Genomic DNA, 24,241 nt, shown 5'->3' on the forward strand with positions numbered 1-24,241 from the left:
GCAGCTAAGGAAAGGATATGGATAAGTGTTGAAAGCATAGAGAAAAGAGTCGAGGATGGAACCCTACAGATTGACTAAGATCAAGAAGGAGTATCCAGGAAAGTAGGTTGACTAAGATCAAGAAGGAGCAATCAGAAAAGTAGGAGGAAAACCAGAAGAGAATTGTATCATGGACTCCAAGGAGTACAGAGCTTTAAGAAGGAGATAGTGTTTTATATAGCAGAGGAAACCAAGTAATGTAAGAGTCTGAGAAATTTGGGTAGGGGTATGCAGCAGATCATTGATAATCTTGAAGAGAACAGTTTCAGTGGGGTAGTAGGTTCAGTGGCTAAATGGCACTTTCTAGAAACTTGATTAGGGAATCTCATGGTAACACCTGGCTCCCTATAACCAGGATGAATTAAGTTGCAGTGATGCAAAGGAACCTTTTACTGCTGTCCTGTATGAACTAAGGAAATGGTTTGAATTTTTCACTGTTAAGGATAATCCAGCTATATCAAGAAGTGACAATGTGGGTACCAAGGGAACTTGATAATAGCTTTTGAGATTCTAAGCAAAAGGCTTCCCAGCTGCTTACTTAGGTTAATTGATTATGCTTTATTTCTATAGTATGGATGGATTTCGACTGGTGAAATTAAATGAGGTCATCCGACAAGTGGATATTGTTATTACCTGTACAGGTATGATTATAACATAACATAAAATGGATGGTACTCAAGAACCATGGAACAAGTAAAAAATAACTGGAAATGTTCTAAACAAAACCAAATTCTAAAAGCACATAGCAGTCCACAAAACCAGTCAATCTTTCACATTCTTCTTAGTGCTTTAATGCTCTGACCAGAAGTATGCCATTAGGTCATCCTTACAAGAAAGTTTCTCTCCATCCTTATTCTATATCTCCATCTATCCATCCTCAACTACCAAGGAGTGGCTAAAGAAGAGTTTTATTTGGAAAACCAGATCTAACATTTTACATTTGTTTTTTTATTTTTATCTCCAAAATTGATATATATTCTCTCTAGTCCCTATAATTATTAAAGCAAATCTAGAGCAAATTCTTGATAGTTTAGAGAAGTGGAAAAGGTAATTGTGTTAATTCCCAAAGAGGTAGATTTTAAAATTTATAGAGGAAAATGCAGAAATGACTAGTTTCCTTGGACTGAGATACTTATTTTAACTTTATGTGGGACCATAAACCACTAGAACACTGTTTTTTTATAATAATAGAGGAGGAAAATCAGAATATTTAAGAATAAAAATATATTTGTAGCCTCAGGGAGAGCTGGGGGCAGACAAGAGGGACTACAAGGAACTGTTTTACTTCACATCAATCTCCTCAATCTCTTTTTTTAAAATAGCTTTCTTGAAATGTAATTCACATACTGTAATTCACATTTCACCCATTTTAACTGTACAGTTCAATATTCTCTAGCAAATTCCCAGGATCATACAACCATCTCTACAATTTAGTTTTTTTAGTGAGATACTATAAAATTTTTTTAGTTCATATACCATAAAATTCACCCTTTTAAAGTATGCAGTTCAGTGGGGTTTTTTTTTGTAAAGATGTACATATCCCATTATCTGCTTCCAGAAAACTTTCATCACTCCAAAAAGAAACCCTATACCATCAGCAATCACTTCTCATTCTACCCTCTATCTTTCCCCAGCCCTAGGCAACCACTAATTTCTATTTCTAAAAATTTGCCTATTCTAGACATTTCATATAAATTCATTCATGTTGCAGCATGTGTCAATATATCATTCCATTTTATTGCTGAATTGTATTCCATTTTAAGGATATACCACATTTTACATATCTATTCTTAAGTGGTTGTTTTCACTCTTAGGCTATAATGAATAATATTGCTGTGAACATTATGTACAATGTTTTTCCATGAACATGTTTTCAATAGGCTTGGATAAATACCTACCTATATATACCTTGAAGCTGCTGGATCATATAGTAACCCTACTTTTAACATTTTGAGGATTTGCCAGACTTTACCTAGGAGACTGCACCATTTCACAACCCCACCTACAGTTCACAAGGGTTACAATTTCTCACAAGGGTTACGATGTCTTTTTGATTATGGCCATCCTAGTAGGTATGAAGTGGTATCTCATTGTGGTTTTAGTTTGCATTTCCCTAATGAGTAATAATGTTGAACATCGTTTCATATGCATGTTGGCACATCTTCTTTTGAGAAATGTCTGTTAAGATCTTTTTTTTAAATTGGGTTGTCTTTTGATTATTGAGTTGTAAGAGTTCTTCGTAAATTTTGGATGCAAGTCCCTTATCATTTACATTAGTGGCAAATGTTTTGTCCCATTCTGTGGCTTGTCTTTTCCTTTCTTGGTAGTATCATTTGCAACACAAGAGTTTATATTTTTCTTTGGTTGCTTGTGCTTTAAATGTTGTGTGTAAGAAACGATTGCTTAACCCAAAGTCACAAAGATGTACTCCTATGTTCTGCTATGGATTTTATAATTTAAACCCTTACATTTAGGTCTCTGATCCATTTCTAGTTAAATTTTACACACAGTGTGAGTTAGGTGTTCAACTCCATTCCTTTTCATGTGGATATCTCTTTCTGTTTTTAAGGTAACAAGAATGTGGTAACCAGAGAGCACTTGGACCGAATGAAGAATAGCTGCATTGTCTGTAACATGGGACATTCCAACACGGAGATTGATGTGGTAAGATCAGGTGACTCGTTTCGGGGGCTTTTTTCTCTCTCCTTTGCAAGAAACAAACTGGAAAAGATCAGGGTCACCAACCAACCCAAATATGACTATCCTGACAAAGCTGTCCACAGTCTGCTCACTTAGTAGCCCTATGGCTTGTGTTTGTGGATACTATAAAGCTTCTTTGTCTCAACTTAGTCATTTCAAGTGGTTGTTTTCTTCACTGGATCTTGATACCTATTTACACTGTAAGCTATTTTATATTTAGGATTGGGAGCTGGGTAAACAAAAAGGATACAATAAATATGAGTCAGTGTGCAGTCAGTATTTTGGGGGTGTTTGATTTTACCATAGAAAAAGGTGAGATAAGTAGGTTGGTCCAAAAAAACAAGCCAAGGGAGAGAAATCTATGGGCTGGGATGAGACCATGCTTAAGACTGACCATGTCTGTCATGTACTGCGGTTTCTCTTTTCTCCTCCTCTTTCACTGGGCTAGGTCTCCCTTTAACATTCGTAATTGGATCTATAGGTGTCACAATCAATTCAGTAGCATGTATTCCTTGTAGCATGTATTCAGTAGCATGTGTTCCTCAAATCTGGAAAATCTGTCATTTTGGTTCTCTAATTTTATTATATTCACCCTAAAATTTTCCAATCCAGCATAACATGGCCCTACTAAGTTACCCAAGTAATAGTTAATAGAAGTGTTACTTATTTCTTTTCAGACTTACCAAAGTATCTCTCAGTGCGACTTTCACTCTGGTTTTAAATTTTTCTGGCATTTTTCTGGCACAACTGTATTTCTCTCTGGGTAAATGGCTCAAGCAAAGCATGCTTTCATCTCCCCTGAGGGCTGCTCTGATTGAGTTTCAGCATTGTCATGTAAGGATCAGTTGATATATTGAGAGCCTGTTGGGTAATATCTATTTTAAATGGTTTTTCTTTTTAACTCTGTGCTGTATTCTTATGTTATTAAAAAGAGCTACAAAAACAACCCCAAAGCCTACTTCTATGCTTTAGGTTTCTGAATGAATGGCATGACTCCATTACTGTCTTACCATGGTGTTTTGCTTATAATGATTACTTTAGTTGGTTCTTTGTTGTTGTTCTTGTTAGTTTCACTTTATATGCCATACTGCCCCTTTACCAGGTGGTTAAAGATACTGCTGTTTCTAAAACTGTCTAGCACACGATTGTCCTTTTATGGATTAATCTGCTCTTAGAGCCCCCGAATGGGAAAAGCTTAAGGGAAGTAGTCAATCTCTAAGCCCTAAAGAGAAATCTTTCAAGGGAAGGGGGATGGAATTTTTCCTTCTAAACTCTCAAGAAGCTCCGATAAAAACCATTCCAAATGTAATCATATGATTTTTATATTTTTGCTTTATCTCATTTCATCCTGTTGCCCACCCCACAAGGCATTATTCCTGATTGGGATAAGAAGCTGGGAAACAAAGTTTTGTTCTATTGGGAAACAAAGAAGTTAAGTACATTGTTCAGTCATATACACTGATTTAAAAATGAAATTGGAGCACAGAATCCAGGGTTTTTTATTTCTAGTTCAGTTTTTGTTTTGTTTCCTGTATGTTATACTATTACATCCTCATGAGTTCTATATTAACTTCAAAGTGTGATGGTAATTTTTCCTCCAAAGGCATCCCAGGCCTAAGTATAATATAGGCCAGGAGACCCTTTACCTTCAATCACAAATATTGTTGTGTGATTGCTATATGCCAGATGATTGTAGTCAATGAACAAAATAGGCAAATATTGCTGCTCTCATGGAGCTTACATTTTGGAGGAGAAAAAAGACAATAAACATAAGTGAAACTTATAGTTAGAAAGCAAAAGCACCATGGAAGAAAAAAAAGTAAAGCATGTGAGGGGAATCATGATTGCTGGGTTGTAATTTTAAATAGAGGGATCAAGGTATAACACTCAATAAGAAGGTGATGTTTGAGCAGACTTGAAGGAATTAGCCATGTGGATTTTTAGTGGAAGAGCATCTCAGGAAGAGAGAACAGCCAGAGGATGGACCAGGAGTGTGTGTAGTCTTTTTTTTTTTTAATTTTGTATTAAGGTATTATTGATACACACTCTTATGAAGGTTTCACATGAAAAAACAATGTGATTACTACATTTTCCCATATTATCAAGTCCCCACCCATACCCCAATGCAGTCACTGTCCATCAGTGTCGTAAGATGCCACAGAGTCACTATTTGCCTTCTCTGTGCTACACTGTTTTCCCTGTGATCCCCCACACCATGGGTACTAAACATAATACCCCTCTATCCCCTTCTCCCTCCCCACCCGCCCTCCCACACCCCTCCCCTTTGGTAACCACTAGTCCCTTCTTGGAGTCTCTGAATCTGCTGCTATTTTGTTCCTTCAGTTTTGCTTCATTGTTATACTCCACAAATGAGGGAAATCATTTGGCACTTGTCTTTCTCCACCTGGCTTATTTCACTGAGCATAATGTCCTCCAGCTCCATCCATGTTGTTGCAAATGGTAGGATTTGTTTCTTTCTTATGGCTGAATAGTATTCCATTGTGAATATGTACCGTGTGCGTAGTCTTTTTGAGGATCAACAATGAGGCCAGTATGGTTGAAGCAGAATGAGCATGGGGCAGGGAAAAATGGAAGATGAGGTCGTAAAGGAATGGACCAGATCTTATGGGGCCTCATAGGCCAGTGTAGAATTCCTGACTACAGTCTGAGAGAAATAGGGAGCCATTGTAAAATTTATAACAATTTGACTTCTGTTTTAAAGTATGACTGTTATTTTGTGATCCTTTCAAAATAACAGTCTTCCATAGGCTGCTGTGATACTAGATCTAGTTTTACAGATATTGCTAGGTAGTCCCCAGTGTCTGCCATTGCCATTAGCCAAGGCCCATCTCTCAATTCTTTTTGTGCTCTCCTTAGCAGAAGGTATATGACTAAACTAAATGGTCCAGAAAGGAAAATGCTCAAAGGGCTTTGGAAAAGTTAAATTACTCAGCCTTTGATGGTAGGTAGTGTCACAGGGCATATAAAATGAAATTTAAGGAAATAGACAACTCAATTGATTATTTAATTAAATAATTAAAACCAGAGTGTTCACTTACTATTTAGCAAATTTATATTGAATACTTGGCTCTGCTCTGAGCCAAGTGTTTACTGACTGAAGACATAACTGAACAGGCCTTCTCTTCTGGAGCTTATATTCTAGTGTGGGAGACAGACAATAAACAGTGTCTGTTAGTACCTAGTATAGGAAAACAGCAAGGGGGAAGACATTGAGGATGCTGTTTTCGTTATGGTGATTAAGATAATACTTGAACAAAAACCTGGAGGGCTTGAAGCAGAAAGCCATCTGAGCTTTCTATTCAGAACAATGGGTAAAGACCCTAAGGTAAACATACTTGCTGTGCTTAAGGAACAGAGAAGAGGCCATGCAGCAGAAACAGAATGGACAAGGAGATAAGAGGCAGCTCAAGGCAGAGCTTTGAGGCCATGTAGAGCTTTGTAGGCCATGATAAGGGCTTTAGTTTTATTCTGGATACAAAGGAAGTCATTGGAAGGTTTTGAGCAGATAGCAGATAACTGATAAAATCTGACTTATGTTTTAAAAGATTGCTCTGGCTACTATATAAAGAAAACACTTCTGGACCTTGAGTAGTGATTTGGACAAGAGATGCCCTTTCAGTATTTCCAGATATAGAAGGTGGCAGCTTAGATTATATAGGTAAGCAGTGGAGGTGTTAAGTGATACATTGTGAAGGTTGGACAGAAGGGGTTTACTAAATGGATTGTATACAGAGTGTGAAAAAAAGGAGAATTGCTATGAGTCAGCTAATTGAAACTGCAAAGGAAAATGGTTTGATAAGTTTTTATCCAGATATTTTTAGTTATCAAAAATTTATGGGTTTTTTTTGAGGGGGGTGAAATTTATAGTTTTACCTAACCTTGAGATGTTAACTGCTGCATTTTTAGGAAGGAATAGCTCATCAAGAGAGTTGGTCATTTAGAAAGTTGCATTGTTTTCTGAGAAACATTAATGCTGTGAATTCCTGGGGAACCTGAATAGGATTGCACTTCTGGCTTTCTTTTTGGCCATGTGTTCCTTTCACATAGTTCCTTTCTCTTGAAAACAGACCTGCTTAGCCATATGCATCACACAGGTGGCCTGTGTGATTGATTGTAAGCTTCACTATTCAAGTGGTTAAACCATTATGTAGATATGTTTTAAAGGTTTTTGCCAGGCAATGGATTACAACCCAAGACTTGCTGTTTACTCCATGCTCTGCAGGACTAGAACTCTATTTGTTACCCCTGAAAAAAAAAAACCGATGTGCACTGTTCAGAATCATAAAATACGAATTTGTGCAAGCATAATAACTAGCTAATTTACAGTGTGATGTACATCCAGTTGAAACAGATAGTTTGCATAGGGAACCTTTTTCTTGGTAGATTGGTTAGTGATTATAAGTCCACTGAAAAGACAATTGGATATCTTTAAGAGCGATTCTTATAAAACTGCAGGCCGTAGGAAACCCCTCTCAAGGACTTAACTGACAAGTAGACTTTACTAAGTTATGGGAGCTGCCTGGACAGTGCTAGAGATAATTTAACCAAGTTTCTCTTCAAACCCCATTTTTGACTGACCTTTCACGTCTTTTGCTTGCATCATAGCATTACAGTGCTCTAGTAAACTGCTGCTACTAAGCATTGATCATTTTAGGATGTTCATAGAAAGACGTGTCCTTTCCTTGACTCTGCCATATCGTTTTTCCCAGGGAATACTTCTAAGACAGGAGACTCTTGTTATCATGGTGTCGGCTCTTTCCTCCCAATCACCAAGATTGCTTGTCCTCTGGAAGATTAAGAGTACAAGACACTAAGAACTTGAAATCCTTTAAAATCCCATCATCTCAAAAAAAAAAAAGCCAGTGTCACCACGGAGTATCTCTTGGCTCTTCATGGATATTGTCCTCCATGGTGTTATTTCTAAAAGCTAAGGGATTTACTTTTCATACCATTAACTTCCCAAAATGTTATGTTTGCTCAAATTCTTTTTAACTCTATTTATAGTGTTTATTTATAAAATTTCTTTTTAAAATTCTGATTTTAGAAAGGGGGCCTTACAATTAGCATGTATAATGTGGCAGGGGGGCACGGGGAGGGCTGTGCAACACAGAGAAGACAGGAAGTGATTTTACAGCATTTTACTATGCTGATGGACAGTGACTAATGGGGTATGGGGGGTACTTGGTGAAGGGGGGAGTCTAGTAAACATAATGTTCCTCATGTAGTTGTAGATTGATACCAAAATAAAAAAATTAATTCTGATTTTAAAGTAATACTTGCTTAGTTTAAAAATTCAAGCACTATAAAGAAGTAAAAAACTTTCAAAATTGAGGTTACAGTATGTTTTATAACTTGATTTTTTCACTTAATTAATGGTTTTCATGTTAACACATATAGTTCTACTTTTTCTTTTAATAATTGCATAACATTCCATTGTATGGAATTATCCAGATTTACTTAGCCATTCCATTGTTGAATTACATTTTTTGCTCTTTCCTATTTAACACCAGATTTAACATGCTCTGTCACTTAATATTTCTGCACCTGAGCAAGTGTTAATATAGGGCGGGGTCCTTAAAGTTGAAATTGATTTGTCAAAGATTAGGTACATATAAAATTCTATTAGCTGCTGCCAGATTGTCCTCTAGAAAGCTTGAACCAATTTATAAAGCTTGACATCTCAAGAAATTTGGTTTCCCATCTACCTAATAAAAAAATGATCCAGACCATTAATACAGTCCTGAATATGCTGAAATATAATTATATATATATCTTTTCCACTAGATTGGTAATGAAAAGAAGATACAGTACCTGTCCATAGATGGCTCCCAATCCACTAGAGGAGTCCACAGTCTTATCTTTAATAGTGTCCTTTACCACAATGTCTGGAATGTAGTATGTGCTCAGCAACAATTAATGTATAAGTGTTTCTCTATTTGTTTGAAAGACTCCTATTTGGCAGAACTTCTCAATTTGGTCGACTGATCCAATGAGTAGTTTTAGAATACAGATTTCCTTTCTATTTTAGTCATTGCCTATTGGAAGAAGGAAGTTGTCTTAAGTCTAAACTCTATGACTATCATTTGATTGCTGCTTTTAATACATTTAAAATTTCTTCTCTTGTTCTTGGAATATACAATATACAGAAAATTGAAAAAAAGGTGAGCCATTGGAAGCTTTACTCTATCATTAAGCATTTCTCTAAAGGCTACTTCACATTCGCACTTAGGTCACAAAGCTTCTGTAACTTTAGAGTGAACCACTGCAGTTGAGAAGGTGGAACCTGGGACCCTGGGACATGTGGACAGAACCTTGGGCCCCAGCATGCCATGTTTAGGATATTTGGTCTTCTCTACCTACTCCCACTCAGCTCTGATCCTCGTTTTTCCTGTGCTCTTCAGCACTCATATATTCAGTTTGCTCTGTATTAATTTGCACTTGTTTGCACGTTGTTTTGTAAATATTTTAAAGTTTTTTTTTTCCCCCTCACATATGTATTGTTTTGTGTCCTCGCCTAAAGTATAAGCTTTTCAAAGGCAGAAACCATGTCTTTGGTTTCTTTTGTATTTCCTGTAGCACCTTTTACTGTGCTCAGCAGTGTGGGTATACAGTATATGTTGTGGAATGACATCCCGAGTGATCCCCCCCTGGCTGGGCCTAAGATTAAATTCCCTGAAATGGAACAGTTCTAACCAACCCAGGACAGGTATTCTCCATTTGGCATGTTGGTTGCTTCTTTCAACTTGCTATTTGAAATGGCTCCCTTCAGCATCTTTCTGGCCACAAAGTGGGACTGGGCATGGCTGACACTGTGCTTGCTGTGTGTTCTAGGCAAGTCTGCGGACTCCAGAACTGACCTGGGAGCGAGTGAGATCCCAAGTTGACCATGTAATATGGCCGGATGGCAAGAGGATAGTATTATTGGCAGAGGTAAGACCAGGGCTGGTAAGAGAGATTCACCCAATAGGAGAGACTGAACTACCCCATCCCCTCCACAACATGTTCTCTCATACTTTCAACTCCTCTTCAGCATGAGCTTAACTACTTTACTAATATATTCTACATTTCATTGTGAAAGGTCTTTTCATTCAGCAATTAAGAAACTATTTTGGTTCTCTGCTTTTTACCAATTATCCTGTCTCTGTATGTCACTCTACAGGTTGAGTCAGATAATGACTATTAGTGTGGAAGAACTAACAGATAGAACCAATGCCACTTTGAGTGATGCTTATAAAGAGATAAGTCATTTGTGGGATGGTTTAATCAGCATGCACAAAGTAGATATTCCTGACTGTAGCTAAGACTATCTTAGGCAAGGTCTGGGAAGGACATGTCTTTGCTGATAGATACTCTGTTTTTGAGTGACCACTCCCCTGAATTGAGCCAGACATATAGTATAGGTACCCAGCTATATATTGGTTGTGTGATGGCTATTTCCTTCTCCTGGCTTCTTCTAGCTCAGACTTATTCTTGACTTTCATTCCACTTAGCCTTCCATGTCAGTGTTTGCCCACTTTTCCTTTCTTGAAACCTTCTCTTCCCTAGGCCTAACTTCCTGACTGCTACAACAATGTCCTGTTCTTACCTTGACACTTTATCTTCTTCAGGGAAAGATGCCAAAATAACAAGGAGGATAATAATACTTCCCTCAAGTTTTGATTGTCAATCAGTTTTCTTTCCTTTTTTTTAAATTACAGAAACTGAATATGAAAATATAAAAGATGTACCATCTTAATCTAGGGATTCTTAAGTTTATGCTTGGGTATTCTTACTGTTCTCTTCACCTTTCCTTACTTTATCTCATCTTCTCAAGTACTTTAGGGCATCTGTAAAGAGACTGAATTATTTCTTCACAAGAAAGAAGTGTTTATAAGGAAGAGATGGCAGGTTGTTAAATATTCATCAGTTGCTCTGATATCAGCCAGTTATCTGGTGACTTATTTGAAGTTGCCCTGGGAGGTCTAGTAATTTCAATGACAAAAGCAAGCACCACAGTTGTTTATGGCTACTATGTTTGAATTTAAAAAGTGGTCAAGCTTCCTAAGAAGCAAAATAGGAAAGGATGGCTTTGGAGGTAGTTTCTAGTTCTTCCGCTCTCTGAATCACCCACTCGAAATACAAGACGACCGTTGAATTCAGGAGAACCAAACTGAGAAGAAAGCACATAAGTCGTCACAGCTTCCTAAATCCAGAAATATCTTACAACCTAGAATGTAACTAGGTCATTGTTAGTTAGGTCATCATTAACCAGATTATTAAATCCACTGCCCCTGGATTTAACTAGATCATTGTTAAGGACAGTTTTCAAAGGAATGCTGATACCTTAGAAGGAGGCTATTTTGCTGTAGAAAGTAGAATATACCCTTCCTTTGCATAAGCTTCAGTATCACTCTTCCTTTTTACATAATCCCAGAAATCTTTTATCTATTATTTTCATCAAATTTTCCAGAATTTTTTACAATTCCAGTTAAATGTCAGTCAATTCCTATTTATTGAACACCTGCATTTTGCCTAGTAATGTTAGTTGGAATTGTTTGGAAAATGGCAGTCATGCTCATCCCTAACTCCTCAAAGGCCAGAGACTTTGTCCTAACCCACTCGTGTCTTAACCCTTGCTCTCTAGGGTCGTCTGCTGAATCTAAGCTGCTCCACAGTGCCTACATTTGTGCTCTCAATCACTGCTACTACTCAGGTAAGGCGTACAGAGTGTAAAAGCAGTGGGCTGGAGACGACCCATCAGGGCACTTGATACAGGCAGATGGCCGTGAATGGCACACCAGCATCCATCTCTCTGCTTTTCTAGGCTCTTGCCTTGATAGAGCTTTACAATGCTCCTGAGGGTCGCTATAAGCAGGATGTCTACCTGTTGCCCAAGAAAATGGGTAAGCATGCACTCTTCCATCCCCATCCTTACCAAAGTAGTTCAAAGTAGGAGGTTAAATGAAGTTTGCAGTGTTATATATCTTATGGATAGAAAAAAAAAAGATATCTTTGTGTCGTAAAGTAGGAGCTAGGACTCCAAGGTTCTGTTTCCAGGTAATTTGTCACATTTTCCACATGGGTTATCCTCCTGGAAACGTGATGTTTTGCTGTGATGTGGTTTACTTGCCTCGGAATTATAAGGCTTTTATCTCTTATCTTATATGCAAGAATCTCAAAGGAGGGAAAAAAACCTTCCTGCAAGAGAGAGGAATCATCTACCTGTGACATCTGACTTTTCTGGTTCTAGGCTGCTATAAAGCCCCTACCAAACTTTCCTCAGACCAAGAAGACTTTTCATACTACATCTTCTGACTCAAATTCTATTGTTTCAGGTCAAAGAAAAGACTCTGAATAGCTTCCATCAAGAGTTTAGTAATGTGGGTGTTTTATATAAGAGAAACATTAAACTGTCTTGAATTTTTAAAGAACCCGAATTAAGCACCTGAATGGATACAGTGTGTTTATAAACTCCTGAGGCAAAGAGCAGGGAATAAATAAGCTTCTGGTTTTGTTTTGCTTAAGCACTAGATGCATAGCAACTGTTAGAAGTTGACATTTTTACCCTTCAGTATATCCTTTGGGGCACGAAAATTCTCAGTCATAATATAAGTTGATCATGGGGATAGTAGTTCCTCATAGAGAATACAGTCAGTGATTCTGTAACATCTTTCTATGTTGACAGACAGTAACCACACTAGAGGGGGTGAGGATTTAATAATATGGGTAATTGTTGAACCACTGTGTTGTATGTTTGAAGCCAATAAAAGACTGTATGTCAATGATACTTCAATAAAAAATTTTAAATTAAAAAATATATGTTTCTTATATATATTTTGGAAGGTTATAAAAGAAATAGAACAGTCCGCATACTGATGAATATGTAATGGAGTTAGGGAGACCAAACGAATACATAGGAAATTACATAAAATTCTGAGTGATATGTATTCAGGTAATGAAGGTAAACAGAAACCCATAAGAAGTAAGGGTACTAAAAAAAGAACACAGTATTATATTTTCTTAGTTATTCCTATCTGATTTTCTCAGGTGTTAGCTTTTCTGAGTAATAACCCAAAAAAAGTATAGAGTCTAAGGCAGAACTGCAGTTGGTGTTTCCCATCTTGTAGGTGCCCCCGTCCCATCCTTTCTTTTAGACCCTAAAGCCTATTGCTTCTTTCATTTCTCTCTCATCTTTCTGGGGAGAAGGAGAGATTCAAGGCTGAAAAAGCTAGTAAGAAAGAAATGTTACAGCTTTGAAAAGCACTGGGCTTGCAGCTCAAGCAACCATTCCTTAAAATTCTGGGCAAGTGAGAAAAAGTTGAGCATTTTTCCTTCAGCTCCAGGAATTAGGAAATATCTTCCAACTTTTAAGGCCTTGCTTGGAGAGAATAGCCAGACAAGAAGCATGAATGCTTATACCAGGGCTTCTGTGGTCTGTTCCAGATGAGTATGTGGCGAGCCTACATCTGCCTACCTTTGATGCCCACCTGACAGAGCTGACAGATGAACAAGCCAAGTATCTGGGACTCAACAAGAATGGACCCTTCAAGCCTAATTACTACAGGTGCCTTGGGTCCCCCTGGAAACAGAGAAGCCTGGGTAGTGAAGAGCTTCATGTACTGGAATTTGTATTCATCATCACATTTATATGAACCCAGAAAAATAAACCCAGTCCCCCTCACTGTCACCCCTAAAGGACTCTGAGGCCTTCTTCAAACATAGTATTCCCTTTTTTGAATTTGCCTTTCTCCATTACATCTTCCTTATATGATTTTTGCCTGTTTATGGAGAAATACTGGCCTTTTTCACTGATGTGAAAAAGCACCATAATTACCTTTCCAGTACACTCCAGTAAAGCTTCTGCCTTCCTGTTACACCTTTAGGAAGGCTCATCATGTCCCGGCATCCCCACAAGCTGATAACATCAGTCTCATCTTTCTTTTTCCCTCCAGGTATTAAGTTCCTGTAACTCAAGCCAGAGGAAGTTTTAAGGAATAGAATAAGTCTTTTCTCCACTCCTACACAGGAAAGAACCCAGCAAGCTGCTTCTCCAATCAGCTGCCTGCCGTGCTCACTCTATATGTTAGATTATTTATTTATTAAAATTTAGAATCCTGTGCCTGTTGCCTTGACCCAGAGTGTGGTTACTGCCCCACGGGCTGTGAGACCCACAGAGGGCATGCTGAGGAAGGAAAGAAATGGGGTAGCTGTTCCCAGTGCATCATCTGTGTCACTCCCCATTGACTATGGATCCTCAGCAATGGTCATTTTCCTCTTGACCAGGGTCAGGAGTGAGTGCAGGGATTCCACACTCCTTATTCCCTGGGGTTTTCTGGAATAAACATTCAGCAGATGCCTTTCTCAGCTTTGGCCCTTCCCCAGATGAGGCCTTTGAGAAGCCACTGAGTTATTGTGGCCTGGATTCCCAGCTTGACCATCACTGTCACTGCCTTCTTTATAAAATGGCTAGGAAGGAAGGTTATGGCTTGGCGAGTGACACCAAGAACTCAGCTGTGCCTATTCTTACTAGGAGTCTCCTCCCTTACCAGGACTCCTTTCTCTTCCTTCAATATTTATGTCTATTTTAATACTTTCTAGTTCTAAAAGGAAGGTACGTCCATTATTTCCTCAGCAGTTCTGCTGTTTGTCAGACATTTGTTTTGCCATCATTCTAACCCTGGTAAACCTCTACTCAGGAAGTAGGGGCCAGCCCCACTGGGGCCTGTAGTTTTGCTTTTTTGTCATTTAACTGGATAGTTTGCCAGAAAGCTCCCTCCAGATTGGTACTGTGTCAAAGAAGGAGGGCTTGTTGTGAAACACTGCTTCCTGAAACTTCCTCTTATTGCCTAGATTGCTTCTGAAACTGAGCAGGGAAAGATATACTTTCCAATGGATTTGAAGGATAGAGCTTTGGAAACGGGATGGGTCTTTCAGGCTTACAGCTTGACATCCTGAAGAGGCAGAATATATTTTTCTCCTGGGAAGGGCTTTGCTGCTTAACTGGCTAAGCTGTACAGAGATGATACTATGAACTGTGTCCAGATGATCAAAGCTAGTTTGACTAGTTTGAACCTCATCAGACATTCCCCTTTAGGCATTAACATTGATGAACTGAGATCTAATGTCTCTGCAATTTAGTCTGTGGTCTTTCTTTTCTGCTGGAATAGCTATTCATGTTCTAGTGTTTTCTGTCTTTGGGTTCTATTTCAGAGGTATTTCTTGAGTAACTCCAACATCACAAAAAACTAGTTATATGAGCAACATGAAATTTTATGTCTCACCTAAGATTGGGATTTTTTTTTTAAGACTGACCTGTTGTTCTTAAGGGTTCCACTGAGATCAAATTGGTTCTAAGAGTTAAAGTCTAGAGTAGTCCTAGGAATTTAAATGAAATGAGTCCCTTTTCCCCCTACCAACCCTCTTCAATACTCTCCAGTTTGTCTGTCTTCCTTTTTTTTTTCTTTTTCCTATCCTGATCTGCCTCCAAATCTCAAGACCAAGGTGACTCAAGCCGACACCACCAAACCACCCAGGATCACTGTAACCTCTCCAGCCTGACTCTCCTCCCTTACTCCACCTTTAACTTCCTCTGGTCTTCACATATACCCTCAGAGCTAGTCTGGAAGTGACCTTCCTTTTGGAGGTAGGGAGGTGGACCTTAGGTAAATGGCTGTTTGACTCATTAAATAGTATACAGGCTCAGCCCATAGAGTCTGGTCCTTAGAGGCCATGTGTCTTAGCAAGTACTGGAAAAGTACCACATACATGGATATATTTTCATGAGGAAGATCATAAATGCTGAAAATTCCACTAGGCTACTCAATTCTTCCTTTTGCCTATCCAGTTCTGACTTTTTATTAATTAACTGAATCCCTTTAGCAAGAGATGCAGATCATTCATTGTATCTCATATCTAGAGCAGATACCATTAGGCAGATATCTGGACTCTAGCCTATTGTGTTTGTAGGCCAAAAATCATAACCTGCTGTTTCTCAACAAAGCCTAGCTTTCTGTGGATCTTACTGTGTACTGATCCTGACAGAACACACTCTGCCTTGCAATAGTGGAGACCCATTCCAAATTTAAAAGGAGCCACATTAGGCTTCCAAATTAGATTGCCAGTGTTGCAGCCCATAGTGAGGTATTTGCCCCTGAATTTCAGATCACCAGTCTTCCTTTCTCTCTGGGGACCTTGTGTCATCAACTATTAAGAAAGAGGCCCAGGCCACCTAAGTATTTGGATTCTATCGTAGTATTGGAATTTGGTCATTATTCCCTCTACCTTTGGAATCAGAACAAATGTGTCTTCTTCCCTCAAGCTCTCACCTAAATGCACCCTAGGTATCTGGAAGCATGGGAAAGAACTTATTATCTCTTTGTATGCAGCCCTGGCTTGGGGGGATACTTAACATTTTCTCTACAGGTAGTGCTAGTTTTTGAGGTCTTTTTTTGCCTTCTTAATGGAAATAATTCCATTTTTCTCATTTAAAAAAAAAGGTATCTGGTCTACCTTCTGCCCTCCTTTCTCCTTGTCCCACCCTCTCATATGAGCACGGCTCCCTGTGGCCACATATTCCTGCAAAGCTTTTCTGCTGCTTGGCTTTTCTCTGAACAGGTCTGAAATTGCTGCTCCTGTGGTTTTCTCAAAATTAACTTTGTCATGATTTTAAAACGAAATCAAAATGCATTGTTGCATTAAGCTTTTTTAATAAAGGAAAATTATGGAAAGAAAATAGGCAACACCAGCAAATTATATGTGGACAAGTTCTAAACTATATATACATACATGTATATGTATATGTGTGTGTGTGTGTGTGTGTATATATACATATAAATATATATACACATAAAAATAATCATCTAGTTCTTATTGTCATCTTACTGAAAGGAAACAAAGCCTCTAAGGATTGCCATTTCTGAGAGGCTCTTGGAAATCTTTATGTGTAAGTGATGGTATTAGATCAGCAATAATGACAATGTAATCTCAAAATAAATAAAATATTCTTAAAATGCATTCTTGAGAGTATTCCTTGCTTCTTTGAACTAGGAATTCAGATATGAGAGAACTTTTGGGGGTGGCAGGCTGCAGAGCCTGCTGTAGGGCAAGTATGTGAAAAGCTGAGACAGTTAGCAACAGGCATGTTTGAATAGCATTAGCTCTCAGTCCCTTATTCCATGGTGTACCACTCTACTAATAAATCCCCCACCCCACCTCACCCCATTATATGTGTAAAGAACCTGCTTTCTAAGATCCACCACCCTGGGGAGTTGAGAAATGTAGGCTTAAAGCAGAGAAACTAAACCCTAGTTCTAGTCCTGCCTGTGCTGCCCTTAGCTGGAGAGCATAGGAAGCCAGCATCCCACAGTTTGGGATTAAAGGACCCTGGCACCCAGAACTTGAATACATCCAACCAAAGGGAAGAAAGAAATGAGTCTGGTGGAGATTTCTAAGGTTTGCCTAACTAAATCAGTAACCAGAATGTGAGTCCCACTGCCTGTTCTTTCTCAACACCAGCAGAGTAGCCATTTTTCAGTAGCTTTCTGATGGCCTCCTCCTTCAGTTGACAAACTAGTTCAACCTCCTATATGCAAGATGTTTTCTTCCCTATCAGAATCTTCTACACTTTGGCTTATGTTTATCTAAGCTAAGGGCCACAGGGCTAGAAGAGTCTGGTAATGGCTCAAGCTGGTGCCACTCCAGTTGAGGAGAATGCAGCAGCTTGCACACTAGGTACTGCATAAACATCAATTCCTTATCTCAGTCTAGGGCCTTACAGCTTCCATTGCCTCATTATACCCACACGTGTCCTTGATGGGGAGATGAGGGCATTCTAGTCTTTTTCTACCATGTTATCCTGGCTGCCCCAAATCCTCTAAAACTAGTTTTCTTAAGACTCCCTGCATCTTGTTTTTAAACTTTCTCTGTACCAGGTGGTGTTAGCTATTTAACCAAGTATCTGACCTCTATGGATTAAAGTCGAATGCTTCCATGGGGATATGGGTATGTTTGGTCCTTATATTTATACCTCCAACCCTCTGCCAGAAGCCTCAGAATACCTGAGCTTAGGGACAAGGGAAAGTGGTGTGATATAGGTTTAAAAATAACTCAGCACTAGAGCTATCTCTGCAAGGTGGAAAAACTTGTAGACCAGTCCCTTGCTAATTAGCTCTCAGCTATATTTATGGGTGCCCCTGTGGTCAGTGGTACTGACCATTGTCATTTCTTTGTTGACAAGTAAGCTAAAAGAAACTGACTTTCTGCCAACTCCATTGCCTATAGTTAATCTGTGGTTTCTTGTTACTTCTAGGAGTTTTCTTCAGGTATCTTCCTCCATATGACAAGCTGTGAAAGTTTGGGCCTATAATGAGCAGACAGATGTCTGATCTTTACTGTCTCTCAGTCCACTGGACTGTGAAAAAGCTAGTGGATTGAGGTCTGCTCATCTTGATTCTTTGCCATCTCCATAGCACCAGTTTTTCAAACCCCTTCTCCAAAAGTGAAGCCAGATGGAGCCTTAGGCTCTGCAATTGGCTTTGCATAGGAGGCCGGAGAGGACTTGAGAGCTGTCCTCAATCCTATCCCATCTGAAAATCACTGTGCTCCCTTTGCCCTAGGGATAGGCTGGAAAAGCAACAAAGCCTCAAAACTGGCCACTGCTGTCTGCCATCACTGTTGGGGATCTTGCTGACTGACTAGGCTCATAAAAGAGAATATGAAGTTCTGGGCTTGTCATTCCTAGAGCTCTGACTGCTTAGGAGGAGAGGTATTAAGAAGAGGGAAAGTACAATAATTAATTCTTTTATTAAGAAATCCCAAAAGGCTGTGCTGTGGCAGGTTTACCACACTGAAGCAATGATGAGCTAGGCGTGGGTTGTGAATTTTAAAGCACAGTATGAATCTTTAAGAGTTTGTTATACCCTGAAAAAATTTCCAAAACCAATTAGTTTAGGCCTTGAGCCAGGTACTTCCTTGGAAATTTGTATCAGTTCAATTCTGCTAAGCCAGTGGGTTTCAACCACATTAGATTTTGTCTCCCAGGGGACATTTTGCACTATCTGGAGACACTTAGTTGTCACAACTTGGAGGAGGGTACTACTGGCATCTAGTGAGGGGAGGCCAGGGTTTTTATTGAACACTCTACAATGCATGGGACAGCTTCCCACAACAAATAATTTTTCAGTCAACACAAATCCTGTGTTAAACGTACATGTGTGAGGTACACAAAAATGAAGAAAACTTAGCTTTCCTCTCAAGGAGCTTATATCCAGATTGGGGGATGGGGGAGGAATAGGAGAGGAAAAGGAAAATGGTAGGTGGGTACAGTAAGGAGATGTTGAGGACCAGGGAGAGAAAGGAACTCCAAAAGCCCCAAGGAGTGCTCGGTCAGCTCTGCCTTGATCTGTCACCTACTGACTAGGAGAGGGAAGCATGAGAGAGAGAAATTGTTAAGAGTTGTCCCTAAGATATGGGAAGGGAAAGTAATTCCTTTAGAGCCCTTACTTTGGGAATATAGTAGAAACTATAAGGGTTTTGGATCCAGACAGACTTGGCATGACATCATCACAGCCTGAGTGGGTTGAGGAGAAAGGGAAAAGGAAGGCATTCTGGAAGAACAGGTACTAACTAAATAGAATCTTTACGGGGTAATAGAAGTTAGTTAAGAGCAGAACAGAAAGTTTTCTCCAGAGAGAACAGCAAAGACACTGAGGCAAGATAGAATATGATACCTTGGGAGTAATTAATCTTGGTGAGTCTTGGTTTCCTCCAGTAATACTGGATTAGTGAAAAACTGTCAGACAGAGGTATGATATTGTATCTGAAAAGTGTCTAGTGCAATGCTTGGCGGTTCAACAGTTCCCCCAATCCCACCCATTTGGTCCTCCTGGTTCTCTTCAGGCAGCTGGTTTGGAATTTCAGTTACCAATTCAGATTGCCTAAATACTGTAAGCTGTTTTTTAGACTAATTCTGGTGCAGGCAGACCACAACCTCGTTTGCCCCAGGTGACACTGAGCCCTTAGGAAGGATCTCAGGGGAATGGAGGAAAGGACTAAAGAGCAGGCAAGGATGGGGGCTTGCTCTCCAACTTTGCTCCCTAGTTCACACCGTAAGGGAAGTGCCCCAGTTCAGCAGAGAAAGGCAGATGACCAGGTGCAGCCCTGAAGGGCACCAGCAGTTTCAGTGAAGTGAAAACTCCCCGCCCCACCCCTCAACCCCGTCTCCCAGCTAAGCCCTCCTTCCGAGGGAGAGGACTTCGCTTCACAAATCTCGACCTCCAGGGAAGTCGAGTCCCTCGTTTCCGGAGGTGTCCCCGGCCACAGGTGGTGCCATCCCTCCCATGCAACTAAAGAGGGATTTGGGACCCATTGCAGGAGCCAGGGTCGAGGTCTGTGGTCACAGGGAGACTGAGACTGCAGTACAGCAACTCTAGGCCCAGAATTCGGGAAGTGGGTTCGGGAGCCAACCTGGGAACCCAAGGCTCCCAGCAACTCCGCAGGACTTAAAAGGAAGTGGGGGCGCGGGGGGGGTCCTTGAATGAGCCCCCACCTCCTCCAAGACCCGCTCCGAGCGATGGAACAGCCAATCACACCGAGGGGCGGGGATGCGGAAAGCGGCCGCAGCCAATACCTGGGGAGGGGGCGGTGCCCAGCTCCCGGCGCGGGGCGGTGGGGTCGCTCCGCGCAGACAGCGTGGAGCTGCTGGAGCGAGCCGCTGACGAGAGCAGCATGGAGGACCCCGCAGCGCCCGGGGCCGGGACCCTGCCTGCTAATGGCAACGGCAACGGTAAAGGGAAGCAGGCGGCGCCTAAAGGCCGGGAAGCGTTCAGAAGCCAGCGGCGGGAGTCGGAGGTGAGGATCCCAGAGAGTTTCAGCTGGGGCTGGGAGACGCCCGCGGGCGGGAAGCGGTGGCTGAGGAGATTCGGCCCGGAGCCCCCGGCACGCCCCGGGCCGCCAGCCGGAATGGGCGCCTGCGGGGCCCGCCGCGAGTCGCGGGCTTTCTTCCCCTTGGGGGCGCGAAGATGTAGTGCGGTATCCAGCGAAACAAACACTTCTCAAATACCTGTCTCAGTCGCTGCAGCCGCTTCAAGTGAGGATTCGGATCTTTGACTTAGGAGGAAACAGGCGCGGAGACGTTAAGGGACCCGCCTGACCCGGGGGTGGGAGGCCGGAGCTCCGCCGCAGTGAAGAGGGGCGGGCGTGTGCGGCAGCCACGCCCCCACCCCGAGGCTGGCTTGAGCCGATCCAGATGTGCCGCGTGACTTCGCTCCTTCCCTTGCCCCCTGCGCGTTGGCAGGCCCTTGAGGGGGTGCCTTCACGGGAGGCAGGACTCAGACTGTAAGGGTGAATAAGGCAGGATGCAGGCAGTGGCAGTTCAGGAGTGAGCGGATGGAACCCTCCCAGGATGCGAACCCACAGAAAGAGTATGGCTGTTTGGGTCTCTTCTTACTCTTCTGAGAAGAAATCCTAACTAGAAGAATGAAGGAGTGAGTTATCATCACTCCCCGCCCCCAGTCCCTCATCCAGTTTCCGTCAACTAGCCAAGAGTAACATAGGATCTGAGTGGGGATTAGGAGAATAGACCACAAAGTGTCAGATGTGGAAGGGTTGGTACAGATGATCTACTTTTTAGCCCTTTTTTTTACAAAGGAAAAGAGACAAAAGTAACTTGCTCAAGATTGTACATCTGGCCTAGTGCCGAGGAGCACTAGTCGCTGAGGTCAATCAGACCAGGTTTTGAATCCCAGTGCTACCATTTACTCTCTGTGTGACTTTTGGCAAACTGGCAGACCTCTGAGCTCCAGTTTCTTCATCTGTAAGGTGAGGTTAACACTACCTACCTCAGAAGTTTATGATAAAGTAAAAATGAGATAATTGAATGTAAAATGCTTAATTCAATGCAGGCACAGTGCATGTAATTGGTCAGTATATACTAGCTCCTAGTACTACTGAATTATCATCATCAGGGGACAGAGCTGGTACGAGAAACCAGGTCTTAGGCATCCCAGTCCACAGTGTACCATTTGAATAGTATATTACAGCTTCCAAAGGGTCTCATGTGTGCTTTCCATTTTGGTACAGACGAGTAGGAATCCATCCCATTTTTTAAAAGTAAGAAATGAAGGTGAAAAGACTGACCCAAAGTCACCACCTTTCAGAGGCCGAGTTCAGCCTTCCTGCCTTGCTAGATCAGCGTTCTGTCTAGCACATCATCTCCCTCCCTGCTTCAGTATGAATCTGTGCCTCCTTTCCCCATCGAGACATTGTTCTTGCTCAAATAATTTTTTGGGGGAAGAGGGGAATGAGTCATTTACTAATTCAATAATTATTGAGTCCTTTTCCATATGCCTAGCACTGTTTTAGGTGCTAAGGATACAGCAGTGAACAAGAGGAGGTCTTTGCTTGCTGTGTGGAGCTAACTTTCCAGTGGGGATGGAAAGACAGACAATGTGCGAGTAAATAAAATAATTTCAGAATGATATGTTCTATCAGGGAATTGAAACTCCTCATGAAGTAGGAGGCCTTTTCTTTTCCTATCAAGTCTTCCTCCGAAGCAGGCTATGATAGTACTTTACTTTGCTAGTGAGTTCAGTATGCAGAGACCCAGAGCTTCCACCCGCAACACAGTTTACCTCCTGACTGTCTGCAGCTGCACCTTTCATGCTTGGGAATGGATAACTGCAATGATCCTCTCTATCTGGGCTCACTGCCTGCCAGAAGACTGGCTGCAAAGATTAACTTTCCTCCACCTTCCTCTGCAGCAGGGAGACTGCTTTTACCTGTCAGTACATCCCCTGTCACCACAACCCCCCAGGTGACAGACTCACTCCTTTTCCTTCCCTCGCTCCTTTTGCTTTCCTTTGGAAGACAGTCCTCAGGGGAGGTAGTTTTCTTTCCTCTCTAGGGCTTCTAAAGAATTACTGGAAGAGAATTACTGTTGGCCCAAGCGAGTCTCCTGGTACATCACCGTGTTTATAGGGGCACTGTAAACTTATCCTCTCTCAGTGGCTTAGTGTATGAACATCGCAACTGAAAAAGGAAGCTTAAAGAATAATTGTTTGCTTAATAAAAAGATTCTTAACCTTACCAAAGGATGCACCTCAGGCCTCTTTCAGCCAGATCCCCTTGTTTAATTGTTCCTCAGAGTCCATGACAAAGGTTTAACTAGTTTGTGGCAAAATGAGGAAAATTCAAGGCACTGAAATGAGTTTTTCATAAAATGTGATTCAATATATTAAATTTAAAGGATGTATGCATTTTAAAAGTGTTTTTCAAACTGTTGTGAGTTGAGACCAATTTTTTTAAAGTAATAGAATAATAGAAAATATTAGTGCATCGCATAATAGTAATGGTAAATGTTATTGTGTTAAACTTTGGTTCCAGGTGTGTGTGTCTGTGTATTGGGACATGATGTAAATTTATACTTTGATTTACAGTCAAAAGAGTTTGGAAAACACTGCCTTTAATTAATAACTTATTTTGCTGTGTCCTTCCATTTGGGGGATATTAAACTGTTCTTTCTTTTTGAAATATATACATACATATATTTAAAGGTTTTTAAAGTCTTGACTTATCAGAATAAAACATCAATAACCTTTTGTTATTTCCCACCTTCCACCTCTTTTTTATTACTAGTCTCTGTAATGCAGAGGTTGGGAAATCTTTGCTATAGTGGATTTAAACATGGTTTGCCTTACTGGCAGTGTAAATTGATAAAGTGGTTTTGGAAAACAACTTGTCAAGTACAAAGAGCCACATAAATAAATATTCCTAAGGTTTGATGCATTAATTCCCTTTGCAAGTATCTATCCTTAGGAAAGATCCTAAATATGAAAAAGTTTATAAGTGTATTACAGCTTCATGCTGTAAAAATATATAGTTAGTAAAGAAAAATTAAAAACAAGTGTTCAACAATAGAGAACTGGATAAACCCTAAGTAGGTAGCTGTTCACTTGGCTGTTTAAAGTGATAGTCATAATAATATGAGAAAAATGCTTTTATAATATAATAATAAAATTATAAGGGCAAGTAAAATTCTGAGCTACTGCCTACATAATGATACCAAGTGCTGGGTGATGTGCTAAGTGCTTCTCCTGTATTAATTCGTTGGTCCTTTCAGTGACCCTATGAATTATCCTCATTTTACAGATGAGAAAACTGAGTACATCTTCTAACAATTCTGAGTGACTTCAGTTCTGACACTACCTGTAGTTAGTGCAGACCCACAAGTTAAGGGCTCAGTTCCACAAGACTGCCCTCACTTAAGATGCCAGCCTCAATGGTGTCCCCAGACTACCAGCACTTCCACGTGTCTGTGACTCCCATGGTCAGTGTCATGATCATAGCCATAATCCCCCTACCCCAACCCCACAGGTTCAGTAATTTGTTAGAACAACTCACAGAAAAGCACTATACTTATGATTATAATTTTATTATAAAGGATACAGGTCAAGAACAGCCAAGTGAAGAGAGACATAGGATAAGGTATGGGTGGGGTGGTGCAGGG

General features: G+C 40.6%; 2 protein-coding genes across 12 annotated transcripts in view; both read left to right on the top strand.

The window, feature by feature from the left end:
• The window catches only part of AHCYL2 (adenosylhomocysteinase like 2), a 198,876-nt gene extending 185,020 nt beyond the window's left edge, over positions 1-13,856 (top strand). For all 8 annotated transcript variants that reach the window (XM_036909052.2, XM_036909053.2, XM_057504754.1 and 5 more), the window contains 7 exons: positions 610-680; positions 2,609-2,703; positions 9,592-9,690; positions 11,384-11,452; positions 11,564-11,642; positions 13,183-13,303; positions 13,692-13,856. In XM_036909052.2, coding sequence (XP_036764947.2) covers positions 610-680; positions 2,609-2,703; positions 9,592-9,690; positions 11,384-11,452; positions 11,564-11,642; positions 13,183-13,303; positions 13,692-13,698 — 541 coding nt within the window. In that variant the 3' untranslated portion in view covers positions 13,699-13,856. The remainder of the gene's footprint in view (positions 1-609; positions 681-2,608; positions 2,704-9,591; positions 9,691-11,383; positions 11,453-11,563; positions 11,643-13,182; positions 13,304-13,691) is intronic.
• A 6,546-nt stretch (positions 13,857-20,402) lies between these two features.
• The window catches only part of STRIP2 (striatin interacting protein 2), a 37,957-nt gene continuing 34,118 nt past the window's right edge, over positions 20,403-24,241 (top strand). For 2 of the 4 annotated variants that reach the window (XM_036909048.2, XM_036909049.2), the window contains exon 1: positions 20,405-20,586. In XM_036909048.2, coding sequence (XP_036764943.2) covers positions 20,464-20,586 — 123 coding nt within the window. In that variant the 5' untranslated portion in view covers positions 20,405-20,463. Of the gene's footprint in view, positions 20,587-24,241 lie in introns of all 4 variants that reach the window. The other 2 variants (XR_005029578.2, XM_036909047.2) reach the window with 2 other exon arrangements.

The sequence above is a fragment of the Manis pentadactyla genome, chromosome 7 (genome assembly GCF_030020395.1).
Source record: "Manis pentadactyla isolate mManPen7 chromosome 7, mManPen7.hap1, whole genome shotgun sequence".
Taxonomy (NCBI): Eukaryota; Metazoa; Chordata; class Mammalia; order Pholidota; family Manidae; genus Manis; species Manis pentadactyla.